The sequence below is a fragment of the Carlito syrichta genome, unplaced genomic scaffold (genome assembly GCF_000164805.1).
Source record: "Carlito syrichta isolate Samal-C Ts95f unplaced genomic scaffold, Tarsius_syrichta-2.0.1 Scaffold311553, whole genome shotgun sequence".
Classification (NCBI taxonomy): domain Eukaryota; kingdom Metazoa; phylum Chordata; class Mammalia; order Primates; family Tarsiidae; genus Carlito; species Carlito syrichta.
Window position 1 is genome coordinate 542,596 of NW_007255649.1, and position 21,367 is coordinate 563,962.

The window sequence follows — 21,367 nt, forward strand, 5'->3', positions numbered from 1 at the left end:
TCTGAACTCGGTTTTATCCACGGCAAGGAGTGCGCCTGCGCATTAGCAGAAGCCGTTTATTAGCGCCTTCGAGGTTCGCCCCCTAGTGGGAAACCAGCGCTGAACAATTACACTCTACATTGAATGCCGTTCTTCCAACAAGCATATTTATTGAGCGCCCAGTATATGCCTGGCACTGAACTGGGTGCTGCTACTTAAGTGAGCACGATTAATGCAGTTTATCATGGAAGCCCTGGTCGCAAAGGAGCAGCCTCTGCGGTCCGCCGTGCCATCCTCGTCGCCTAACACACCACCCAACACATAGTAGGCGCTTAACAAAAGTCTGGAGATCCAGTGTCGCCGTGAACAGGCCCCGGACCCGCATCCCGGCTGGGGCTGTCTGGGGGGCCCGGCGGCTGCTCTGCAGCGAGAGGATCCACGGCCGGGGGAGGGCGCAGTGGGAACGCGCGGCGGCTGGAAAGGGCGGGGTTGGGCGTGCATTTTCTGGCAGTCCGCGCGGATGGCGGCGTCGGGTGCCGGGTGTGGGCCGGGAGCGCCCGTGGGCCTGGAAGCGTCCCGGCAGAAGCTCGCGCTGCGGCGGAAGAAGGTGCTGAGCGCGGAAGAGATGGAACTGTACGAGCTGGCGCAGGCGGCGGGCGGCGCCATCGACCCTGACGTGTTCAAGTGAGCGGGCGGGTAGGCTTGTGGCGCTCTACTCTCGGGTCCCTGGCCCGGGCCTGCTCCCTGTCGGGGTCTTCGGGGAGGTGGCCCTCCTGGAGCAGGGAGCTCCTCAGGGAGTAGGCCTGGCCTGGGGGGTAGAGGGGGAGCTCACTGCGCGCTGCACTTCTTTTCACCAGGATCCTGGTGGACCTGCTGAAACTGAACGTGGCCCCCCTGGCCGTATTCCAGATGCTCAAGTCCATGTGTGCCGGACAGAGGCTGGCGAGTGAACCCCAGGACCCTGTGGCCGTGTCGCTGCCCACGTCGAGCATGCCTGAGACCCGAGGTCAGAGCTGTGCTCGGTGCTTCCTGCCTGGAGGTGTGGGTGGCAGGCCAGAGAGGAGGACAGGCACACACAGCACAGCCTTGGCCCTGAGTGGCCATGTCTCACTGTCGACCTTTTCCCAGGACCTGCTGGGCCCAATCCTAGGCTCTGGTCCCTGGCTTCGCGGCTATCATGGAGTGGTGTCCAGGTCAGGTGGATGCAGAGTGGGTGGTCCAGGCAGCCGGGGCTCATCTGCACTCATGCCTTCATCCCAAACACAGGAATAAAGATGGCTTTGGTCCCTGTCCTGTGGCATTACAGCCTCCGGGGAAGTCCTCAGTTAGCCGGGCAGTCAGAGAGCCACCCCCTTGCCTGTACCACAGTCATTCTTGGGTCTCGGGGGCCCATGGCCACCTTTCCTCTGAGGATTGCAACACTGGTTGACGTGACAGCCCCTGGCTGCCCCAGAACACTCAGAGCTCCCAGGGTACAGAGGTCTGAGGGACAGATCACCTGGGGGCTCAGGGTTGAAGGGTCTCTTCACTCTTGAGGGTCATAACTGGTACATGGTGGAGCCTCTGGTCCCTGCTTATCCTCCTTACATATCGCTTCTGCCTCAAAGGCTATTGCAAATGCCCTGAAATGCAGCAGAACCTCCCAGGCAAATGGAAGGAGGTCCAGGGCTTACTCCTGCCTGGAAGCACAAAGACACCAGCACAGACATCCTGAGAAGGGGCAGAGGACAGGCTGGCCCTGGTGGGGGGAGCTGGGGCCCTGGGCACCCACACCTGCTGCCCTGAGAGACCCCAGGCACTTGTGCTCCGCCCTCCTCACTGACCTATGCTCTGTCTGCTCTCTTTGTGTGTCTCTCTCTGACCTCCAGAGGCCTCCTTTCTCTCTGCCAGAAACAGTAGCCCCACTGCAAGGCCCTCCTTTTCCTTGTGCCCACAGCGTGCGGCCTCTCCGGTTCGGCTCCACAACCCAGCTGCCTCGCACTCGCCTCTCTCTCCAGGGCCCCCCAGTTCCCTCCGCTTCTCTTGCTGCCTGTTATCTCCTTTTGCAGGTTGTGTTTATTGGCTTATCTCTAGGGGTTGGTGCTCACCCTTGTTTCCATGGACACTGTCATGGCCCTATGAAGCCTGAGCAGCTTTGAGCTGCAACTGCAGGACCCTGGACAGTGTTGGCCATCACTGTCCCTCGCCATAGGGACAGGGCACAATTTCTGGCTTGGTTTATTAGAGACACAATACTGCAGTGCTTCTAGGATGTGCAGTCAGGCTGGCATCAGGGGATGGGATCAATACTCCCTACACTCCAGAGGCTTACTTTGGTGAATAAGACTTGCACTCTGTGAAGAGCCCACATTCCAGAAGGAGGAGAGCAGGCCAGAAGCAGCATAGTGTGCTGTGGAGGGCACAGCCTCAGATATGAGAAACACCCCGGCCTCTAAGAAGCTGTCTCCTACCTGGTTGGGAAGTCTGCAGGAGAAATCAGATGCTTCTGCTTTCCCTGAGGCTCCCTGGCAGCATCATATGAACAATGTGTACTTCTCCCATCAGCCATGCACCAAAACAGAGTTTCCCTTCCTGCCTCATTCCTGAGCTTGGGGTATCTTCCAGGTGTTACCAGATGTGGTGAGGCCAGAGACCCAGAGCCAGGGGTGTACGAGAGCCTGAGGTGCTCTGGTTGTGCCCTTTGCCATGTTCCTCCTCACCTCACTGCTCCAGGTGCCACCTGGAGCTCAGGTCCAGGGAGAATGGGGAAGGGCGGAGGGGCAGGGCAGGGGTGGGTGGACCACAGGCTGAGATGAGGAATCAAAGGGTAAGTTTCCAGAGGGAGGGAGAAACTGGGAATGGAGTCCTCATCATACCAGGGGACAGTGCTGCTCATTCACTCAGTGACTCTGTGTGCTAGGCCTGGCTCTCAGCACTGAGGACATGAGATGGACACGTTCAGTCCAGTTTAACAAGGGCTAAACAGAATAGGGGCAGGAGGGGTCAGCAGGGTCTTTCAGGCAGGGGCGCTACAGCCCAGTGAGCTGGAATGGCAGAAGGGGCTGGGTGAAGCGTGGGACCACAGCTGCATGTAGGTTGTCTGGGCAGGAGGAGGTAGAGAGAAGAATCTCTAGTTAAGGGGTTTATGGGATTCATGGTACTGGGAGTATGGGCACAGAGGGACCAGAAGGATGAGGGGGGTACCACGTAAGTGAATGGGGCTCCCAGGAAGGTGAGGAGGCAGCCTTCCCCACCAGGGCGGGAGTGGCCCATGTGTTCCTCCAGGGCTCAGTCCTGGAAGCACAACCCAGGCCCTCGTCCTGCTAGACTGGACAGCAGTTGGCCAGGACAAGGACATGGAGTCCCTGAGAATTGCCCAGTGGAGGCAAATGTGAGCCCTAGGGAAGCAGTGGAGGGAAGCAGGGCAGACATGCAACCACACCAGGGGTGTACTGCGGCAGAGAGTCAGATCTCTGAGGCTACCATGCACAGCCTCTGACAAAAGAGACCTTCTGATGCCCTGTTAATGGCAGAATCTGAAGTAGAGAGAGTAAGGGAAGTTGTCAGAGTGATCCAGCTGGAGGGATGTGGTACCTGTAGATTTCCCACAGGACTGGGTGTGAAGTTGGTCCAGGCCAGGGCCTGGACCCACTCAGGGCTTGCTTCCATGAGCTGTTGCAGGCATTCCTGGAAATGTAGATTCCTGACCCCAGCCATCCAGGTAGCCTGTGGGACCACCACCACCAAGCTCAATCTTGTCCAGCAGAGTTGGGGGAAACAGAAGACCCCAGAGGCACAGGGGAGTAATCCTTGTCATGATGAGAGTCTGGAGCTAATGTGGGGAACTCAAATTCAGTTGAGTGTTCTCAAAGTTTAGGGAAACTACGCTAAAGATGTCCCTCCAGAGCATGTCAAATGTCATTTGTTGTGTGGAAGCTGTGTCACATGAGCTATGCTGCCTGATACAGAGGCTATGAGCCACATGTGACTGTTGTGGTCATGCTGCCCTGTGTGTATAATACACAGCGGGTACTGAACAGCTGGTGCAAAAGTGCATGCAGCATCTTGTGTATTGTTTGTCTTGAATACATGTTGAAATGATGCTACATTGAATATTTTAAGTTAATTAAAATACATTATTGGGGATGGGTGCAGTGGCTTATGCCTGTAACCCTAACACAGGCATGTAAGAGGCTAAGGTGGGAGGACTGCTTGAGCCCATTAGTTCAAGGTCAACCTGGACAATATGGTAAGACCTTGTCTCTACAAAAACATTTAAAAAATGAGCCGAGCATGGTGGCGCCACCTATAGTTCCAGCTACTTGAGAGACTAAGGTAGAAGGATCACCTGAGGCCATGAGGTTGAGGCTGCAATGAACTGTGATCATACCACTGCACTCCAGCATGGGTAACAGAGTGGGACCTCCCAACTCAAACATATACATACATACTTAAATAAACAAATAAAATACATTATTGGAATCATTTCCCAGTAACTTTTACTTTTGAACATAACCACTAGAAAATTTAAAATTACCTGTGTTGCTTGTACTATATTCCTGCTGGACAGTGCTGCCCCAGCACATCTACAATGCACTTTCTCCAGAATCCCCGAGTCAAGGGTATGTGTGCATGTGTATGCATTGGTGTCTGTGTGTACATATACAGGAAGAGGGCTCTAGGAAAGTCCCAGGGAAAAACACCATCCCAGGAAGTGTGGGCTGAGTTAAGAGTGAAAACTGCATGTGTGCACATCTGTCATTGTCACTAGGTCTGTGTTAATTAGGCCTCCACCATGTGCCTGGCCAGAAGGCAGAAGTACTAGTTGGTGACAACTCATGACTGTCCAGACCGCCCTAGCCACCTATTCTCTGGCTATCAAACCCTGCCAGCTGGCCTCAAGGAGAACTAAGCACTTAACCTGGGGAGCACAAGTGGCTCGACACATGTGCTTGTGAAGATTTAGAATAGCCTGTTGTGCTGCAATTGGCAGTGGCATCAACACTGTCACAGTGGTGCTCCTGAAATAGGGCCAGTAGTGTTTTCCTTCCCTCTCCTGCATTGTCTTTCCTCCCTTCCTTGCCTCACCTCTGCTCTTTTCCTAACACAAGTGCCTGCTGGCCCATGTTGCTGCAAGTTGGCACTCTCACTATGAAAGGTGGATGGGTATTCTTAGGGACAAATTTCCATCCTCCATCAGCTCTGCCCAGAATTAACAGGGAGTAGTAAGTCAGACTCACAACAAAGGTGTATGGCAGATGGGTTCCCACCCCAGACTGGCCCACTTGTTGGCTTCAGGGACTCCCTGGATAATCAGAACTGCATTTTGAGGTTTTGTTTCATTAGGGGCTCACAAAACACGGATTGGCCACCAGCTGGTTTCAGGGGTGGTAGGAGCACTGATCTTGAGAAGAATGTGCCAGGCTGTTAACATTCAGTGGGCATTGTCTATCTTTGGCAAATAAGAGGGCCTTCCAGGGACCCAGCTGGTCCAGGAATATCAATGGCTACCACCTGGCCACCACAACCTGCAGCCACATTGGTTCATGTCCTCCAGCCTGTCTGACCCTAATAGGCAAGCCCTGGTGAGCAGGGTGAGCAGGCTGGTCTTTCCACTGAAGGCACTGCTTGGTCCTCCCCCTCACTTGCTGCTGACCATTCTCCTTGGGTTCACAACCAGGCTGGTGTGGACCTCCTGGCCCTTGTGTTAAAAGAGGAGGCCTGAACAGGGCTCCCCTCTAATGAGCATGTGATTCCTGAAGGGTTTAAGGATTGTTTTCTTGATGTCATCTGTGGGCCAAAGTTGTGTTGATGTCATATACCCAGGGTTTTTCAGCCTGGTCAGAGGACAAGATAAGCATTATTTGCTCTATCCTACTATGCCTCATCCTTCTTGAGTTTTCAGAAGTGCCCTGGTCATTTCTCTGAGGTTTAAGGAAACTCAGGTGTAAGGCCACGTCTGAGGCCCACCCTGCACTTCCTGGGGGAGCTGAGTGGGAATTACCCCTAAGCTGTATTTCTGTACCTGTCATAAAATGCCCCTTGCCAGGCATGGGCACCTGAGCACCCAGCTTAAGCTGCTGCCCAACCTGGCCTGCAGAGGGCCTGTGGCCTCAGAGGAGGCTGGCCTCTTATTGGGAATGAAACAGGGTGGTGGGTCCCATCCACTCAGAGGAGACGAGGTCTTTGCCCCTTGTCCAATTAGTGGGAAACGGAAAAATACCATTTTGTAGCAAATAAAATGTGTGGCAGCAGTTCTTTGCTTGGTATCTTTTTCACAAGTCACTGGTAAGCTGATTGGTCCAATGTCACCCACCCCATGCTCCTGGCCATGATGCCTCTGGCTCTGGGTGACCCTGACTACATCTTTATGGAATTCAGTGTGTATGAGCACTTGAGGGTGGAGCTCGGGAAGGCAAGGCAGGGGAAGACCACAGGAAATGAGGATGATCTGCCAGTGCACCACGTGTATCTGCACTGTAACCTCACCCCACTGGGCAGCAGAAATTCCTCCTCCTCTGAGAAAGAACTTTCTAGAAACTCAAGTTGGGCCGTTCTGTTGGAATTTGGGGAGAATGTCACTGTCAGTATAGACAGCATGGAAAGTGAGCTGGAGGTGGCCCTGGGGGACCTGAGGTCTTGGGTTTCAGATGCAGGTACCTCTGCTTGCTCAAGGTAACAAATGGTGAAACACATGATTAATGGGCCACAAAGACACCTTGTTGCATCTTTTCTCCAATAATTCTCAGTTCCCTTTTACAAGCTATTTGACTAAATGTGATGAACCTGGACAAGACTGGGTGCTCCATCCTGCCAACTCCTTGGCTGGAGTCTCCCCAAAACGAGCAGCAGGGGAGTTACAAGGTTCTTCCCCAAACCCTTTCAAGATCAGGCCAGGGTGATCAGTCTGAAGCATTTATTAGGGGAACACACATACAGGAGGGTGCAGCACGGCCTCACCATGGACAGGATAGTGAGGGCAGAAGTGTTCTACCTAGGAACATCCGACGGCATCAGGGATGGAGTTTATATGAGGGTTTAAGGACTCTGGCTGGGAGCAGGGTCAGCTCCTATATGTTTAGCAACATGACTGATCTTTCAGTGTTTCAAGGCAACCTAAACATGTTGATCAGTTTGTGGAATATTAAAGGCCAAGTTTGGGTTCAGCAAAGAGAAAACATGCAGCTAGCCAGATCAGAGTCAAGGCACTATGTTTCTCAGTCACAACACAGGAAAAGGGAGACTGGGGGAGACCTATACTGAGGGTCAGACAGGGACACAAGCCCTGGTTAGATTCCACAGGGCAGACCATTCAAGCCAGAGTGGAGGAAAGCATGGGCTAAGGCACTGAGGGGGACTGTGACACCAGCAGTAAGCCTGCTCCCTGGGCACATTTGTGCCCCACAGAGTCCCTTCAGTCAGTCTTGCTAAAGTTGTCAACACCCTGAACCCAGGGTAAGCTACTCCTTTAAAATGAAGCTGTGGCCCTAGTGTGGTTGCAGGTCTTTGGCTGACCTCATAAAAAACGATCAAATAAGCAAATTACCAATCAAGAAACATCTGAACCCATGGGTTTTGTGTGAGGGTGGCTGTCTAGTGGTCAAAGGAAAGTCTCAAGAAGTGACACCTTGGCAGGAACCCAGCATGGAACCCAGTAGCTAACCCGAGAGCAGGAAGCTTGTCCACTGCTTACAGAGTACTCGAGTATAGCGGAAACAGTGCAGGGAAGGGCTTCCAAGATCAAAATCAGAAACTTGACTTCAGGACTTGGAGCCTGATGTGTATCCTGCCTGTCAGTCTGAGACAGTTCAGATGGGTGGTTTGGTATGGACATGTACCCAGAGAGGAGGAGGCAGTGAGCCCTCCTGCCACTGCTGGTGCAGTTGGGGAAGATCACGTGTTCTGTCCAGGCCAGGTATGAACCAGCCGAGCATCTTTTCCCTAAATGGACCCAGGATGAGTGTCCCTCCAAGGCATTCCTGATCAATCCTTGCATGGCCTTATCCTGCACATATCTTAAAGGGCTCTATACTCGCCATGGGCTTCTGGGGGATGAGTTGTCTTTTGGGGTCTGAGCCTCAGGACCTGGGGCTGATGTGGTATCTCCAGATGAAACAGCTTTGACAGAAACATATAGACAAAAATTTTGTGCAAGGAACGCAACTGTAGGATGTGCTGCAATTATGAGCTTATGATGTTCCTAATGGGTGTGCTCTGTCTCCCCAGGGAGGAACAAAGGCAGCACTGCTCTCAGTGGAGCAGCAGCCCTGGCAGAACGTGGGGGACGTGAAGGATCCAGCCAGAGGATGCCCCGCCAGCCCAGTGCCACCAGGCTTCCCAAGGGGGGCGGACCCAGGAAGAGCCCCACCCGGAACAGCACCTAGGCCGTGTCAGAGACTTGACACACAGAGGTCTTCCAACAAAGGCTAAAAGGCCACAAATTGTTTCCTTTGATAATAAATCCTTCTGAAAGTGGAGGTTCCAATCCAGCCGTTCTCTTCCATTTTTGAACATATTAAGGCACAAAGACTAGAATGAGTTCTTTCTGCAGGCCCTGATTGTGCTATATAGCTGAACTAACCAGGTGACTTAAATATTCACCTTCCTGGACCTAATTTTGGTTCTGAGAGAAAATCTATGGGTTGCCAGTCCTTTTACACATAGAAGTCAGCACACTTCACTTGCAGTAAAAATGTGATGCTTTCTACCAAGACCATTGACAGTGCAGAGAGCAAAGTGGCTGTGTGTGAGCACGGAAGGAGAATGCTGCCTTGCAGGTCACCTCGGAGCAGTGAGGTCAGGGTGGCTGTTGTATCCTTCTGTGGGTCATGAATGCCATGGAGGATCCAGTAGCTACTCTCCCAACAAGATGTGTCCTGACCTTAACCATGTGACCCACAGTTGTAAGATTTCCTGGACACTCCCACCCACATACCTCAGGTATAAGCTCTCCATCTCTAAGCTTTTATATTTTATATACCATGTCCCCAAGAGAAGCCCTCCAAAATAGCAAATTCAATGGAAAACCCTGACTCGGCTTTCCTAGAATTAATAAATCTTTCTACCCTGAAACCTTGGCTATAAAGTGTATTTCCCCTGGGTCAAGTCACTTCAATGGGAACTCATGCATTATGCACAGCAGACCTGTATCCTACTGCCACTCTAGCACTGCCAGCTGGGGGGCCCAACCACTGTCCTCACAGATCTAGGATATGACCACTCCTGCAGGCAGAAGCAAGAGGCAACACAGAAACTTTATAGTGAAACTTTAATTGTAATCACCTTAAAAGAAGCTATGCTGGGGATGGCGGGAGAGAGGAGCACCTGCCCGTGGCATCCTTCCTCAGTATTCTTCCCCTTCCTCAGCCTCAGCTTCCACAGAATCCACACCCACCTCTTCATAATCCTTCTCCAGAGCAGCCAAGTCTTCACGGGCCTCAGAGAACTCCCCTTCCTCCATGCCTTCTCCCACGTACCAGTGCACAAAGGCCCGCTTGGCATACATGAGGTCAAACTTATGGTCCAGGCGGGCCCAGGCCTCGGCAATGGCTGTGGTGTTGCTCAGCATGCACACAGCCCGCTGCACCTTGGCCAGGTCTCCTCCAGGGACCACAGTGGGAGGCTGGTAATTGATGCCCACCTGCCAGAGAAGGGGAAGAAAGCATCTTATGAAGCTTGTGTCAAACCCAGAAATGGCGATTCTTTTTCCTCAAACAGAAGACATGAGGTAGGTGTCCCAGTCACACTGCTGGTGACTATGGAGAACGCTTGCTTTACTTCACAAACAGTAACTGAACCCCTTCCTGCACCAGGCAGGGTGCCAGGACAGCAGAGAGACAGTTCCGGAAAAGGAAAAAGGGAAAGAGCCTTGAAGGTGGCCACCCTGGCTGGGTCCCAAGCTGCCTGAAGGGCTGTGTCCTAGCAACTGTGACATGTGACAGGTGCTCAAGCAAAGGGATTCTGTCTTTCCTCTAAAAATGTACACTGCCTTGTCTTCCTTGTAGATTATTTCCTCCATAGGCTTTAAGAAGAGTGATGAATTGCTGTGACTGATACTTTGAGTATACAACTGTGGTGTCATGGGAAAGTCATACCCCCTGCTGACCACCAATGAGCCACTGTGGCCATATGAGCCTCCTTGGTGATAGATCCAAGGTCAAGGGTCATATGAATGCTGCTACTGCAGCTGCAACAGGTAGTCTATTGGCCTTCATAAGTGAGGGTGACATTCCAAGGTGGAAATGAAAGGGAAGGAAGGCATTGCAAGTTTCAGAACCAGGGAAAAGTACACAGGACGAGCTAGGGCAGGTATCAGCACACTCATTCTTTTAAAGGGCAGAGTCATACAAATTCTAGGCTGTTTGGGGGAAAAGGATCTCTGTCACACCTGCCTGTCACACTTCAGTCTTGTACAGCAGAAGCAGGCACATACACAGAAGAAGGGGTGTGGCTATGTTCAGACAAAAAGCTTATTTACAAAATCAGGCAGCTGGTCCACCAAGCATGCTAGCCCCTGAAGGAGAGGAAGAGACCCCAGAGTAGGAAATCCTAGGTAAGACTTCACTGCAGTGGTCTTACCAAGGCAATGAGGGTGTGAACCAAACAGGAGGCATGGAAAGCAAAGCTCAAAGACTCAAGAGAAAGAGAATTGACAGGATTCAGTAACCAACTATGGGAAAACCTGAAAAGGGACAGCAAGGTTTCTTTTGTATGTTGGTGGAAAGTTGATACAAGACATATGTTCAAGGCAAACTCAAGTGAGAATTACTAGTGGGCATAAAGAAAGATGTCAACGTTTCCATAACAAAAAGATTCATGATCGTTTTTCTTTAAATCAAACACTCCATGGGACATTTAAATTGATTTCATTTCTACATACCTAAGGATAAAGTGGGATTTAGGGACGGCAGACAATTTATAGTAATACCCAGTTATAATAAAACATAGGTCAGGCAAGGTGGCTCACACCTGTAATCCCAGTACTTTGGGTGGCCAAGGCGGAAAGAATGCTTGAGGCCAGGAGTTCAAGACCAGCCTGGCCAGCCAACATAATGAGACATCATCTTTACAAAAAAAAAGAAGAAATAATATATCTTGTCCACATGAATTACCACAATGTCAATAAAACTACATTTCTAAGTTCAACCTACATTCTCCTACACTGATTCTATACCCAGAAAAAGAGGCACAAAAATCCTTCAAACTATAAAAAAAAAAATTTAAACCTAACTACACATATAATCGTGTGATGACTCAGAAAGGAGCACAAAAGACATCAGTGAATATATTCTCTCTTTGGTTCACAAATTTCTGACCAAGACAAAGACCAAGATGTAGTCTCCCAAAAGGGTGTGGGTCTTCAGGGGCAGCACTATTCTGCGGGTCTGCTGCTTATTGACAGGCACAAGTATGCCACAACACTCAGTCCTACCTTAAATCCAGTTGGACACCAATCCACAAACTGGATGGTGCGCTTGGTCTTGATGGTGGAGATGGCCGCATTGACGTCTTTTGGGACTACGTCCCCCCTGTACAACATGCAGCAGGCCATGTACTTGCCATGGCGAGGGTCACACTTCACGATCTGATTGGCCGGCTCAAAGCAAGCATTGGTGATCTCCGCCACAGACAGCTGCTCGTGGTAGGCCTTTTCAGCTGAGATGACCGGGGCATAGGTGGCCAGAGGGAAGTGGATGCGGGGGTATGGCACCAGGTTGGTTTGGAATTCTGTCAGGTCCACATTCAGGGCCCCATCGAATCGCAGGGAGGCTGTGATGGAGGACACAATCTGCCCAATCAGGCGATTGAGGTTGGTGTATGTGGGACGTTCGATGTCAAGGTTGCGCCGACATATGTCATAGATGGCTTCGTTGTCCACCATGAAGGCACAGTCAGAATGTTCCAGGGTGGTGTGGGTGGTCAGGATGGAGTTGTAGGGCTCCACCACAGCTGTGGAAACCTGAGGGGCTGGGTAAATGGCAAACTCCAACTTGGACTTCTTGCCGTAATCCACCGACAGCCGCTCCATAAGCAGAGATGCAAACCCAGAGCCAGTGCCGCCTCCAAAGCTGTGGAAGATGAGGAAGCCCTGCAGCCCTGTGCACAGATCTGCCTGAGAGAAGCCAGACAACATGAGCCAAGGCCTATGGGAGCCACACCACCAACCTCCAACAAGCTGGGGTCATTTCTCTTTGCCTCTGCAGGTTCACACATGTTCATATGGTCTCTAATGAACATGCACTACACTTAGGAGCTGAGCAAACAGAAAGGAAAAACTATGGATGCCTCACAACCCACACTCCACAGTAAGACCACGGCTTACTCAGTCAGACTCATGATTCTGTCCTGAGTTTGGCAAACTGACACCATCCCCCACCCTGCTCCTGTTGCAATCCAAGGCCTATGCTCCCATCCAGGACAATGTCCACATGAGGCCTTCTAGTACTCTCCTTACCAGTTTACGGATCCGGTCTAGGACCAGATCAACTATCTCCTTGCCAATGGTGTAATGACCTCTGGCATAATTGTTGGCTGCATCTTCCTTCCCGGTGATCAGCTGCTCGGGGTGAAACAGCTGCCTGTAGGTCCCTGTGCGCACCTCATCTACAAAGAGATGCCATGAGCCATGAGTCCTTAGGCCTAGTATACTCACAAAGGGACACATTCAGAACTGTTCACTTCTACAAAGCACATGCAGTTCCCTGTAGGTCAACAGTGGGGATCTCCCATAAAAATGTCTCTGTGATGCATAAACCACAAATGCACCTATGGCTCTAGAGAGGTAATGCCAGCTCACACCAGTGCCAGCAGCACTAGTTCCCAATGAAGGGATATAAGGTGCCACGCCCTAACACCAGCAATTCCACAGGTATATATTTCCTTGCTACCCATATTTACGTCAAATGGTATACTTTAAATCCCTAACAAATTGGGCAGTCACAAGGTCAGTGTGACTTTGGCAAGCCAGTTTCATCAGGCAACCCTATGTGGCCTGGCTCTCACAGACTTTCAGATGATATTCTGTCATCTCCTGAGGGGCCACTAAAAGGTGCTCTCCTTTTGCAGCTCTCCGTAGAAACTACTTGGGGCAGGCTGGGCGCCATGGCTCAAGCGTGTAATCCCAGCACTTTGGGAGGCCAAGGTGAGAGGATTGCCTGAGCCTAGGGGTTTGAGACCAGCCTGGGCAACTTGGTGAGACCTCATCTCTACAATAAATCAAAAAGTTAGCTGGCCATGATAGTGTGTGCCTGTAATTCCAGTTACTTGGAAGGTTAAGGCAGAAGGATTGCCAGAGCCCAGCAGGTTGAGGTTGAAGTGGCCCTGAGCGTGCCACTGTACTCTAGCCTGGGTAACAGAGTGAGAGAATGAGACTACAACTCAACAGAGTGAGAGAATGAGACTCCAACTCAAAAACAACAACAACAACAAAAACAAAAACAACAACAACTACTACTTCTATTCTGGAGGAAGTAAAGCAATGTTCTACGCTTACCTCTTATGTCTAAGATGCAGGTCAAGATTGTCATGCATTAGCATGAGAGCATGCACAGTGTTCAAATGGGAACCTACCCCTCTGTGAGCTGAATGAATCTTTCCACAGCCCTTCTTAATGCTGGCAAAGCAGATTCTCCCCATAGATCAGCTTTTCCTAAATAAGAGCCAAGTCCCACAGACCCTATAATCACGAACCTCCAATTTCTCAGTTAACAATGCCACAGGCATATGCTTATCTCTCCCGCATCCTTTCTGCAAAGTGACTCACGGGAGCCCCTGTAGGGCTTTACCCAGCCTCTCCTATCCTCCCAGGAAAACTGTCAACCAGTACCTGAGAACTTACCTACCACAGTGGGCTCCAGGTCCACAAATACTGCTCTGGGCACGTGTTTGCCAGCCCCAGTCTCGCTGAAGAACGTGTTAAAGGAGTCATCTCCACCACCGATGGTTTTGTCACTTGGCATTTGGCCGTCGGGCTGAATTCCATGTTCAAGGCAGTAAAGCTCCCAGCAGGCATTGCCAATCTGGACACCCGCCTGCCCCACGTGGACAGAGATACACTCACGCTGGGAACCAGAACATAAATGTGAACACTTTCATCTTCAAGGCAAGTGGAAGCTCAATGGCATGAAAACTACTATAACTTAGTCTTTGTACAGTGCTTCAGTGCCTGGGGCTTTCTCAGTCTTTACTTCCTAGGGTGCTTAGGTGACCCCTTCATCCAGTGAATGTGAACTTACTCTAATCCACCTAGATACTAAGTGCCACAGGTAGCCCCAGAGCCATAAATGTTTGCTACAAAAATTAAGGTTATTTTAAAACTTGGAAGCCATAAAATGACTTCCAAAATCAACTCTTCATTATGGTTAGTCACAGTAGTTCTCAGAATTATCTAGGAGTTTTTCCTTATGTCACTACCAAAGGACCAGGTAATAGTAGGGGAAGGAAAAATGGAGCTGGTCCTAGGTCACAATGGCCTAAGCCTAGGAGGTCACTGTGTGTGTCTCCATCAGCCCCTCTAGATCTACCCTCTGTTTTTTTCCACTCCACGTTGTGCTCCAGGAGGCTGATCCATGTAGACAGCATCAGAGGGCTTCCATGCCCCTGGCTCCTGGTTGGTTTAGTTAACAGTGGCAGCAGCAGCGTCTGGAAGGTTAGAGGTAGGTGTGGTCAGGGAACTCACTCCCTGGCTTCCTCCTTGCCAGACAGTCCTGCGTCTGAGTCCCTGCATCAAGGCCACAATTCTGGGCACTTGGCCCTCTTCACAAAGCTACCCTCTTAACTTCTAGTAATCACTCCCTCCTCTCACCCCTTCAAGCCTAGGCAGGTGATGGCTCCTAGAGATCAGAAGTGCTGGTGTCATTTGGTAATTTCTTTAAACCTTGCCCATCACTTTATCAATAGGACCTCTATATAGTCACCTCAGAGTACTTATTCTGAATTGAGCATCTCTTTCCTGCAGGGAGTCTAACTGTACACTCGCCAGCCACTTGCTCAATTGTACACAAGTCATCCTAGCAAACACATGGAAGAAATCAAATAAAATTGGAGGTACCTCAGCCACTAAATTCTAACCTACATCCCAAGAAGTTGAAGTCCTGTTTTCTATTATATGAACACCAAATCTCAGAGTCTGCAGGGGTATAACAGGTCAACATAATGTAACAATCCCCCCACATCATCCCAGAAGGGAGCATTCAGTTCCAGACAGAACTTTGCCAATGCCAAGGAACTCATTCCTCAGAAGAAAGATTCATCAACACTCTACAAAAGTCCTTTGTAATCTGCCCAACACCACCATTTTCACATCCATACGATTTGCCTTACTAAAGTACAGACTACCTGTATTTCAACAGATGCTTGATTTGGCATTCTACTTACCCTGGGCCAGTAAGATCAGAGGAAGATCTGTGACCTTACACCATTAAACATTTTGTCAATTTCTTCAGTTACAAAATGGGGGTGAGCAGCTGAGTGGTCTTTAAGGTCACTTCCATTTCTGATTATCCCATGAAACTGATCCAAGCAGTCAGGAAAATTAATCCTCCCTTGCTATAGAAAGCCACTCTAGCTTCATTGCCAACCTCACCTGGATCATAAAATTTTTCATATATTTGTTTCTTTTTTTCTCTTATAGATGGGATTCACTATGTTGCCCAAACTGGTCTCTTTTTCCAGTCACAGACTCACTCTGTTGCTCCCATGCTGGAATGCAGTCACACAGTCGCATGATTACAACTCACTGCCACCTCCAACTCTTGGGCTCAAGCCATCCTCTACTTTAGCCTCCCAAACATCTGGGGCTACAGGCACCCACCAGCATGCCTGGCGCAAGTGTGTGTGTATGTGTGTGTGTGTGTATTTTTTTTTTTTTTTAAGAAATGAGATCTCATTATGTTGCCTAGGTTGGTCTCGAACTCCTGTGGTCTGTATCCGCCCACCTCCCCCTTCCAAAGTGCTAGGATTACAAGTGTGAGTTGAGTTTCTGCGATGGCCCTAAATTTGACATTACTTTTATCAGCTCTATCTCCTCTTTGAAAACTTTCTCTACTCTTTTGGTTTGAAATTTTCTCTATTCTTTTCAAACTCAAGGCCAAACTCCTCTTTCTATGATCTTGGCAGATGACCTTGTTCTGTACTTACCCAAAAGCATCACTTCCTGTCACCATTTTTGAAAATACAGTAATTCCCCCCTTGTCTGAGGGGCATAGTTTCAAGACTTCCAGTGAATATTTGAACCTCAAAACACCACACACACACACACACACACACACACACTCTCTCTCTCTCTCTCTCTCTCTCTCTCTCTTCCCCACCCCATCTTTTGTCCTATATGTATATGCCTATGATAAACCTTAATTTATAAATTAGGACAGTAAGAGATGAATGACATGACTAATAAAATGGAACAATTATAACAATGTAGTATAATAAAAGTTATTACATGAATGTGCTCTCTCTCACACACACACAATACCTTATTGTACTGCACCACAAATAAGTGAAACCATAGAATGCAAACGAGGGTTAAGGCAAGAATATCATAGCCCTACTTGCTCCCCCTCTTCTTTTCTTTTCCTTTTTTTTTTTTTTTTGAGTCAGAGTCTCACTCTGTTGCCCAGGCTGGAGTGGCACACTCATGGCTGTCACAGCCCTGATCTGTTGGGCTCAGGTGATCCTTCTGATTCAGTCTGCCAAGTAGCTGGAACTACAGGCACATGCCACCATGCCCAGCTAATGTTTTGATTTATTGTAGAGACAAGGTCTCGCCAAGTTGCCCAGGCTAGTCTTGAACCTCAGGGCTCAGGGAATTCTCTGGCCTCTGCCTCCCAAAGTGCTGAGATCACAAGCATAAGCAACCACACCTGGCTTTCTTTGCTTTCTAATAAGGCTGTGCATCCTCCAGTCAAGGGTCCATTGTTTCTACTGAGCTCCTACTCAGCAACAATCCACAGTGGAGTTCACAGGCCCTAAGGGTACACAGACCTTTCCAGGGTACATGGGGGATAAAATCAATTTCCTAACACAACTAGAACATTACCAGTTCTTTTCACTGTGTTGATGTGTGCACTGGGGGTGCATAAGCAAAGGTGGATAGAACTGCTGGTGCAGACCAAGGTAATGGCACCATCCCATGCACTCGGAGTAAAAAGAAAAAGCATTTAAGAATGTCCTTGGTGAAGCTACAAAAAATGTTAATTTTATTAAAACTCTACCCCAAGTACTGTGACAAAATAAGAAGTAACATAAAGCACTTGTGCACATAATAAAGCACATCTGCCTTAAGAAAAATGCCTTGTGCATTTGTGTGAATTGCAAGCTGAAGTAGCCACTTTTTTTTTTTTTTTTAAAGACAGGGTCTTGCTCTGTTACCCAGGTTGGAGTGCAGTAGCTGGATCACCACTCACTGCAACCTTCAACTCCTGGGTTCAAGTGATCCTCCTGCCTTAGCCTCATGCTAGATTTCAGGCATGAGCCACCCCACCAACTCACCAATTTTTTCATGAAACACCATTTTTACTTGAAAAGAATAACTGACAAGTTATTCAGAGCTGGATATCTGTGATTTATGTGAACATGTGCTGATTTTACAAGAACTAGTGAATGTTTTTAAAGCTTCTCGGCTTTAATTTTTTTTTTAACGTACATTTTTCTGCCACCTAAACCAAACTCAAACAGCTTTAATTTCTAACATGACACATATCGACAGCTGGGACGCACATCAACAAAGGCTCTTTGGGCTTCTCCGTCATTTTAGAAGCGTAGAGAGGTCCAAAGCCAGAAAGCCTGAGCACCGCCCTCCCGTTCTCAGGACCCCAGGCTGACTGTTCTGAGAACGTCATTGAGCCTCTTTCCACTAAGTTGTGGTCACAGTTTCAGTCAACAGAAGGCCTCCTGCAACAAGCTCGACTGCACCTGCCTCTTTCCCTCCCGGTTCACCCTGATTACCCTGGACACTCCCTGTCCACCTCCTCTGGGGTCCTGGCTGCCCTTGGCACGTAGCCCTGGAGAACGAGCCAGTGTTGCCGTGTCCTGCCCTGGGCCTCCTGCGTTCTTCTCTGGCCTCCTCTTCCCGCCGAGGCCCGCACCAGGGTGCCTCAGTTCGGCGACCCCACGTGGCGGGCTTCATTCGCCCTCCTGCCGGGGCGTCTGCGGGGTGGGAGAATCTGGGGTCTGGACAACTAGGACTCCAGAGCCCCCTGCCCGGTCCCGGGGCCTTACCATGGTGAGCTCTGCCAATGCCACACGCAGCTACTCAACTTCAAACGCCCCCTGCACACCTAACTGCCGCCGCTGCGCTGTGCGCTGCCCTGGATTGGCCCGCCCCCGCTCAGGCACCCATTGGTCCAGAGCCCCTCTGGGCGGGCTGAGACTCAGGAACCCAGTTCTGATTGGACGTTGCTCATCTCTCAGCGTGATGACGCTTCCGATTGGATGTACGTTTGGCGGGAGATGGCAAGGTCGACATCGGCCGCGTGGCGTCCAAGGCGTTTTCCAAGCTTTCTCGGACCTTGTGTTTTTTGCTTTGCCGCCTTGGTGGAGTGAGAGATATTAGCGTGCAAGTAAGCCCCAGGCCGCCTTTATGGCTTGACGACGTCGCTGTGCCGCTGTCCCCTGTCCCCAGGCCTGCTTGCTTCCGTACTCCTTATTTAAATCTTTCAGCCATGGCCGCCTCCACGATGCCTCCTGCCATCTCTCCAAATTCATGGTACCCATGATCATCTACCACTTTCCTGGAGCAAAAAGCCATTCCCACTAACCTTAGAGACCAGGCAGGATGGATCACTTCACTCAACCTAAATGGAAGAAGCAAATGCAAAATTAATATAGGTAGGTGGCTTATTTGGCCAAGTTTGAAGACTGCAACCCAGGGAGGGGAGCATTCGGGTTTCCCTGAATATATACTTGAATAGCAGCAGTTACAAGTATTTTATTTTTTTAAATGTCTACCATAACTTGGATTCAAGTAGTTTTTTTTTTTTTTTTTTTTTTAGTTGGAGTCTCACTCTGTCGCCCAGACTGAAGTGCAGTGGCCGCTCCCAGCCACCGCAGCCTCGACCTGCTGGGCTCCAGCGATCCTTCCGCCTCAGCCTTCCCAGTAGCCGGAGTTACAGGCATGCGCTACCACGCCTGGCTGATTTTTTGATTTGTTGTAGAGATGAGGTCTTGCTGCCCAGGCGAGTCTTGAACCCGCGGGCTCAGGCAATCCACTCACCTCAGCCTCCCAAAGGCGCGGGATTACAGGCTGAGCCACTGAGCCGGCTTCAAGTAGTTTTTTAAAGGAACAGAAAAACCAGTTCCTAAATTCTTTCCCAAGAATTTACATTAAAATAACATCAGGCCATGCATGTAATCCTAGCAATTTGGGAGGTGGAAGCAGAAGTGTAGTGGGTAGGACTAGTTGAGACCAGAGTTGCAGGTGACGAAGGAATTCATCAAGACAGTTATGAATTTGGAAAGGCATATTTATTTTAGAGAAACTGTGCCATGAAGAAAGTGATGGGCAATACAGTGGCAAGAGATGCTGTCTGCTATCTGTATAAAGGTGGGGGCTAGAGGGAATTTTTATTGGGCTGTGCTGGGGAGTTTTGTGCTGTGTCAGATAAATTAGTGATTTACAAAAGGTTTGCAAGAGGGAAATTATGTGATATGTGTTGGATTCTGTAAAGAAATTGTATTTGACTATGATAGGTTTTGCAATACAACTGCTTGATTGTGATGTTCTGTTTCTTTAAGATAGTGTTGGTTAATTGCTTTCATGAGGAGAGACCCCAAAAATCCAAAATTTATTTATAAAAAGTTGTGTATTTATTCTTACATGCATAAACTTCAGTCACCTTCAGAGTACTCTCCTTTTGATGCACTACACCTATCCATTGCTCAAAACTGTTTTTGAACTAATCAATTTTTATGCCTTTTGGTGCTTCTGCCTTTCTTTCCCCCCACCTCTTCCACATTGGCAAAGCATTTGTCTTTAAGGACTTTTTTCATTGGGGAAACAAGAAAAGTTGCTCAGGGTGAGATCGGGGGAATAGGGAGGGCAGGGCATGGGGATCATGCCATTTTTGGTAAAAAGAAAAAAAAAAAAACTCAGCACATGTGCATTGTCATGGTGGAAGAACCAGTCACCTGTTTGCCACAAAAAAATGCAGTGAAGCCAAAAGCAGCTCTCACAGCCGCACTAGCTAGTACACTGATGCTGATGGGTTCCTAGAATACTTACCTAGTGAGGGAAGCCTGTACTACAAGGGGCCTGCTCCTCCCCCCGATATATTTGTAGCAGCCAGCTAAAGGTTAGTTTTAAACAATGATGATTTACAGCTGATTTACAAGCTTTTACAACTCTTGCTCAGCAAGTTCCTATAACATCTATAAATTTCATCCTGAGATTCCTCTCCTCAGTATAATTTACCCGATTGTTGATGGCCTAATTGGGCCTCATATTCCTCCACAAGAAGGATTGCTTGAAACCAAGAGTTTGAGACCAGCCTGAGAAACATAGAAAGACCCTATCTCTTAAAAACAAACAAAGAAACAAAAAAACATAAGCCAGGCATGTTGGTGGACACCTAAGTAATTGCAGCTACTTAGGAAGACAAGACAGGAAGATCCCTAGGACACAGGAGAGGCTGTTGTGAGCTATGATCTGCCACTGTAACTGGCCTGGGTGACAGAGGGAGACCCAGTCTCTAAAAATAAGTAAAAAATAACATACATAAGTTATTTTTTTTCAGCTGGGGTCTCACTCTATCACCTATGCTAGAATGCAGTGTTACAATCATGGCTCACCTCAGCCTTGACCTCCTAGGCTCAGGTAATTATTTCGCCTCTGCCTCCCAAGCAGCTTAGACTAAGTCATAGCCACCTTGCCTGGCTTTTTTTTCTTTTTTGTAGAGATGAGGTCGAACCATATTGCCCAGGCTGGTTTCAAACCTGGCTCCAGTGATCCTCCCATCTTGGCCTCCCAAAGTGCTGGGATCACAAACATAAGTCACCATGCCTAGCCTGACTCTTTTTTATTTATTTATTTAGAGTTGGAGTCTCACTCTGTTACAAACATAAGCCACCATGCCCAGCCTGATCCTTTTATTCTTATTTATTCATTTATAGTCGGAATCTCACTCTGTTGCCCAGGCTGGAGTGCAGTGGCATGGTCCCAGCCACTGCAACCTGGACTTGCTGGGCTCAAGCGATCCTTCCGCCGCAGCCTTCCAAGTAGCCGAAACTACAGGCCCACACTACCACGGCCAGGTAATTTTTTTTTTTATTGTAGAGATGAGGTCTCACCATGTTGCCCAGGCTGGTCTCGAACCCGCGGGCTCAGGCAATACTCTCGTCTCAGCCTCCCAAAGTGCTGGAATTCTTTTTTTTTTTGAGTTGGAGTCTCACTCTGTCGCCCAGACTGGAGTGCAGT

At 49.3% G+C, this 21,367-nt stretch overlaps 2 protein-coding genes across 3 annotated transcripts; one reads left to right on the forward strand and one right to left on the reverse strand.

Moving 5' to 3' along the window:
- Positions 1 to 454: 454 nt before the first annotated feature.
- On the forward strand, positions 455 to 8,447 carry MZT2B (mitotic spindle organizing protein 2B). 2 transcript variants are annotated; one of them, XM_021717941.1, is made up of 4 exons: positions 455 to 663; positions 837 to 985; positions 1,848 to 2,027; positions 8,185 to 8,447. In XM_021717941.1, exons 1-4 carry the CDS (start codon positions 500 to 502, stop codon positions 8,340 to 8,342), a joined length of 651 nt encoding a protein of 216 aa, XP_021573616.1. In that variant the 5' UTR covers positions 455 to 499; the 3' UTR covers positions 8,343 to 8,447. The 2 variants fall into 2 exon arrangements, with proteins under 2 accessions (XP_021573616.1, XP_008067019.1); XM_008068828.2 differs by lacking the exon at positions 1,848 to 2,027 and having other exon boundaries at positions 461 to 663.
- A 765-nt stretch (positions 8,448 to 9,212) lies between these two features.
- Positions 9,213 to 14,683, reverse strand: LOC103271353 (tubulin alpha-3 chain). The gene is made up of 5 exons (XM_021717939.1): positions 14,660 to 14,683; positions 13,796 to 14,018; positions 12,413 to 12,561; positions 11,390 to 12,070; positions 9,213 to 9,598 (listed from the first exon to the last, which is right to left on the reverse strand). The coding sequence occupies exons 1-5, from the start codon at positions 14,681 to 14,683 to the stop codon at positions 9,302 to 9,304; spliced, it is 1,374 nt and encodes a 457-aa protein (XP_021573614.1). The 3' UTR covers positions 9,213 to 9,301.
- Between the last annotated feature and the right edge of the window lie 6,684 nt (positions 14,684 to 21,367).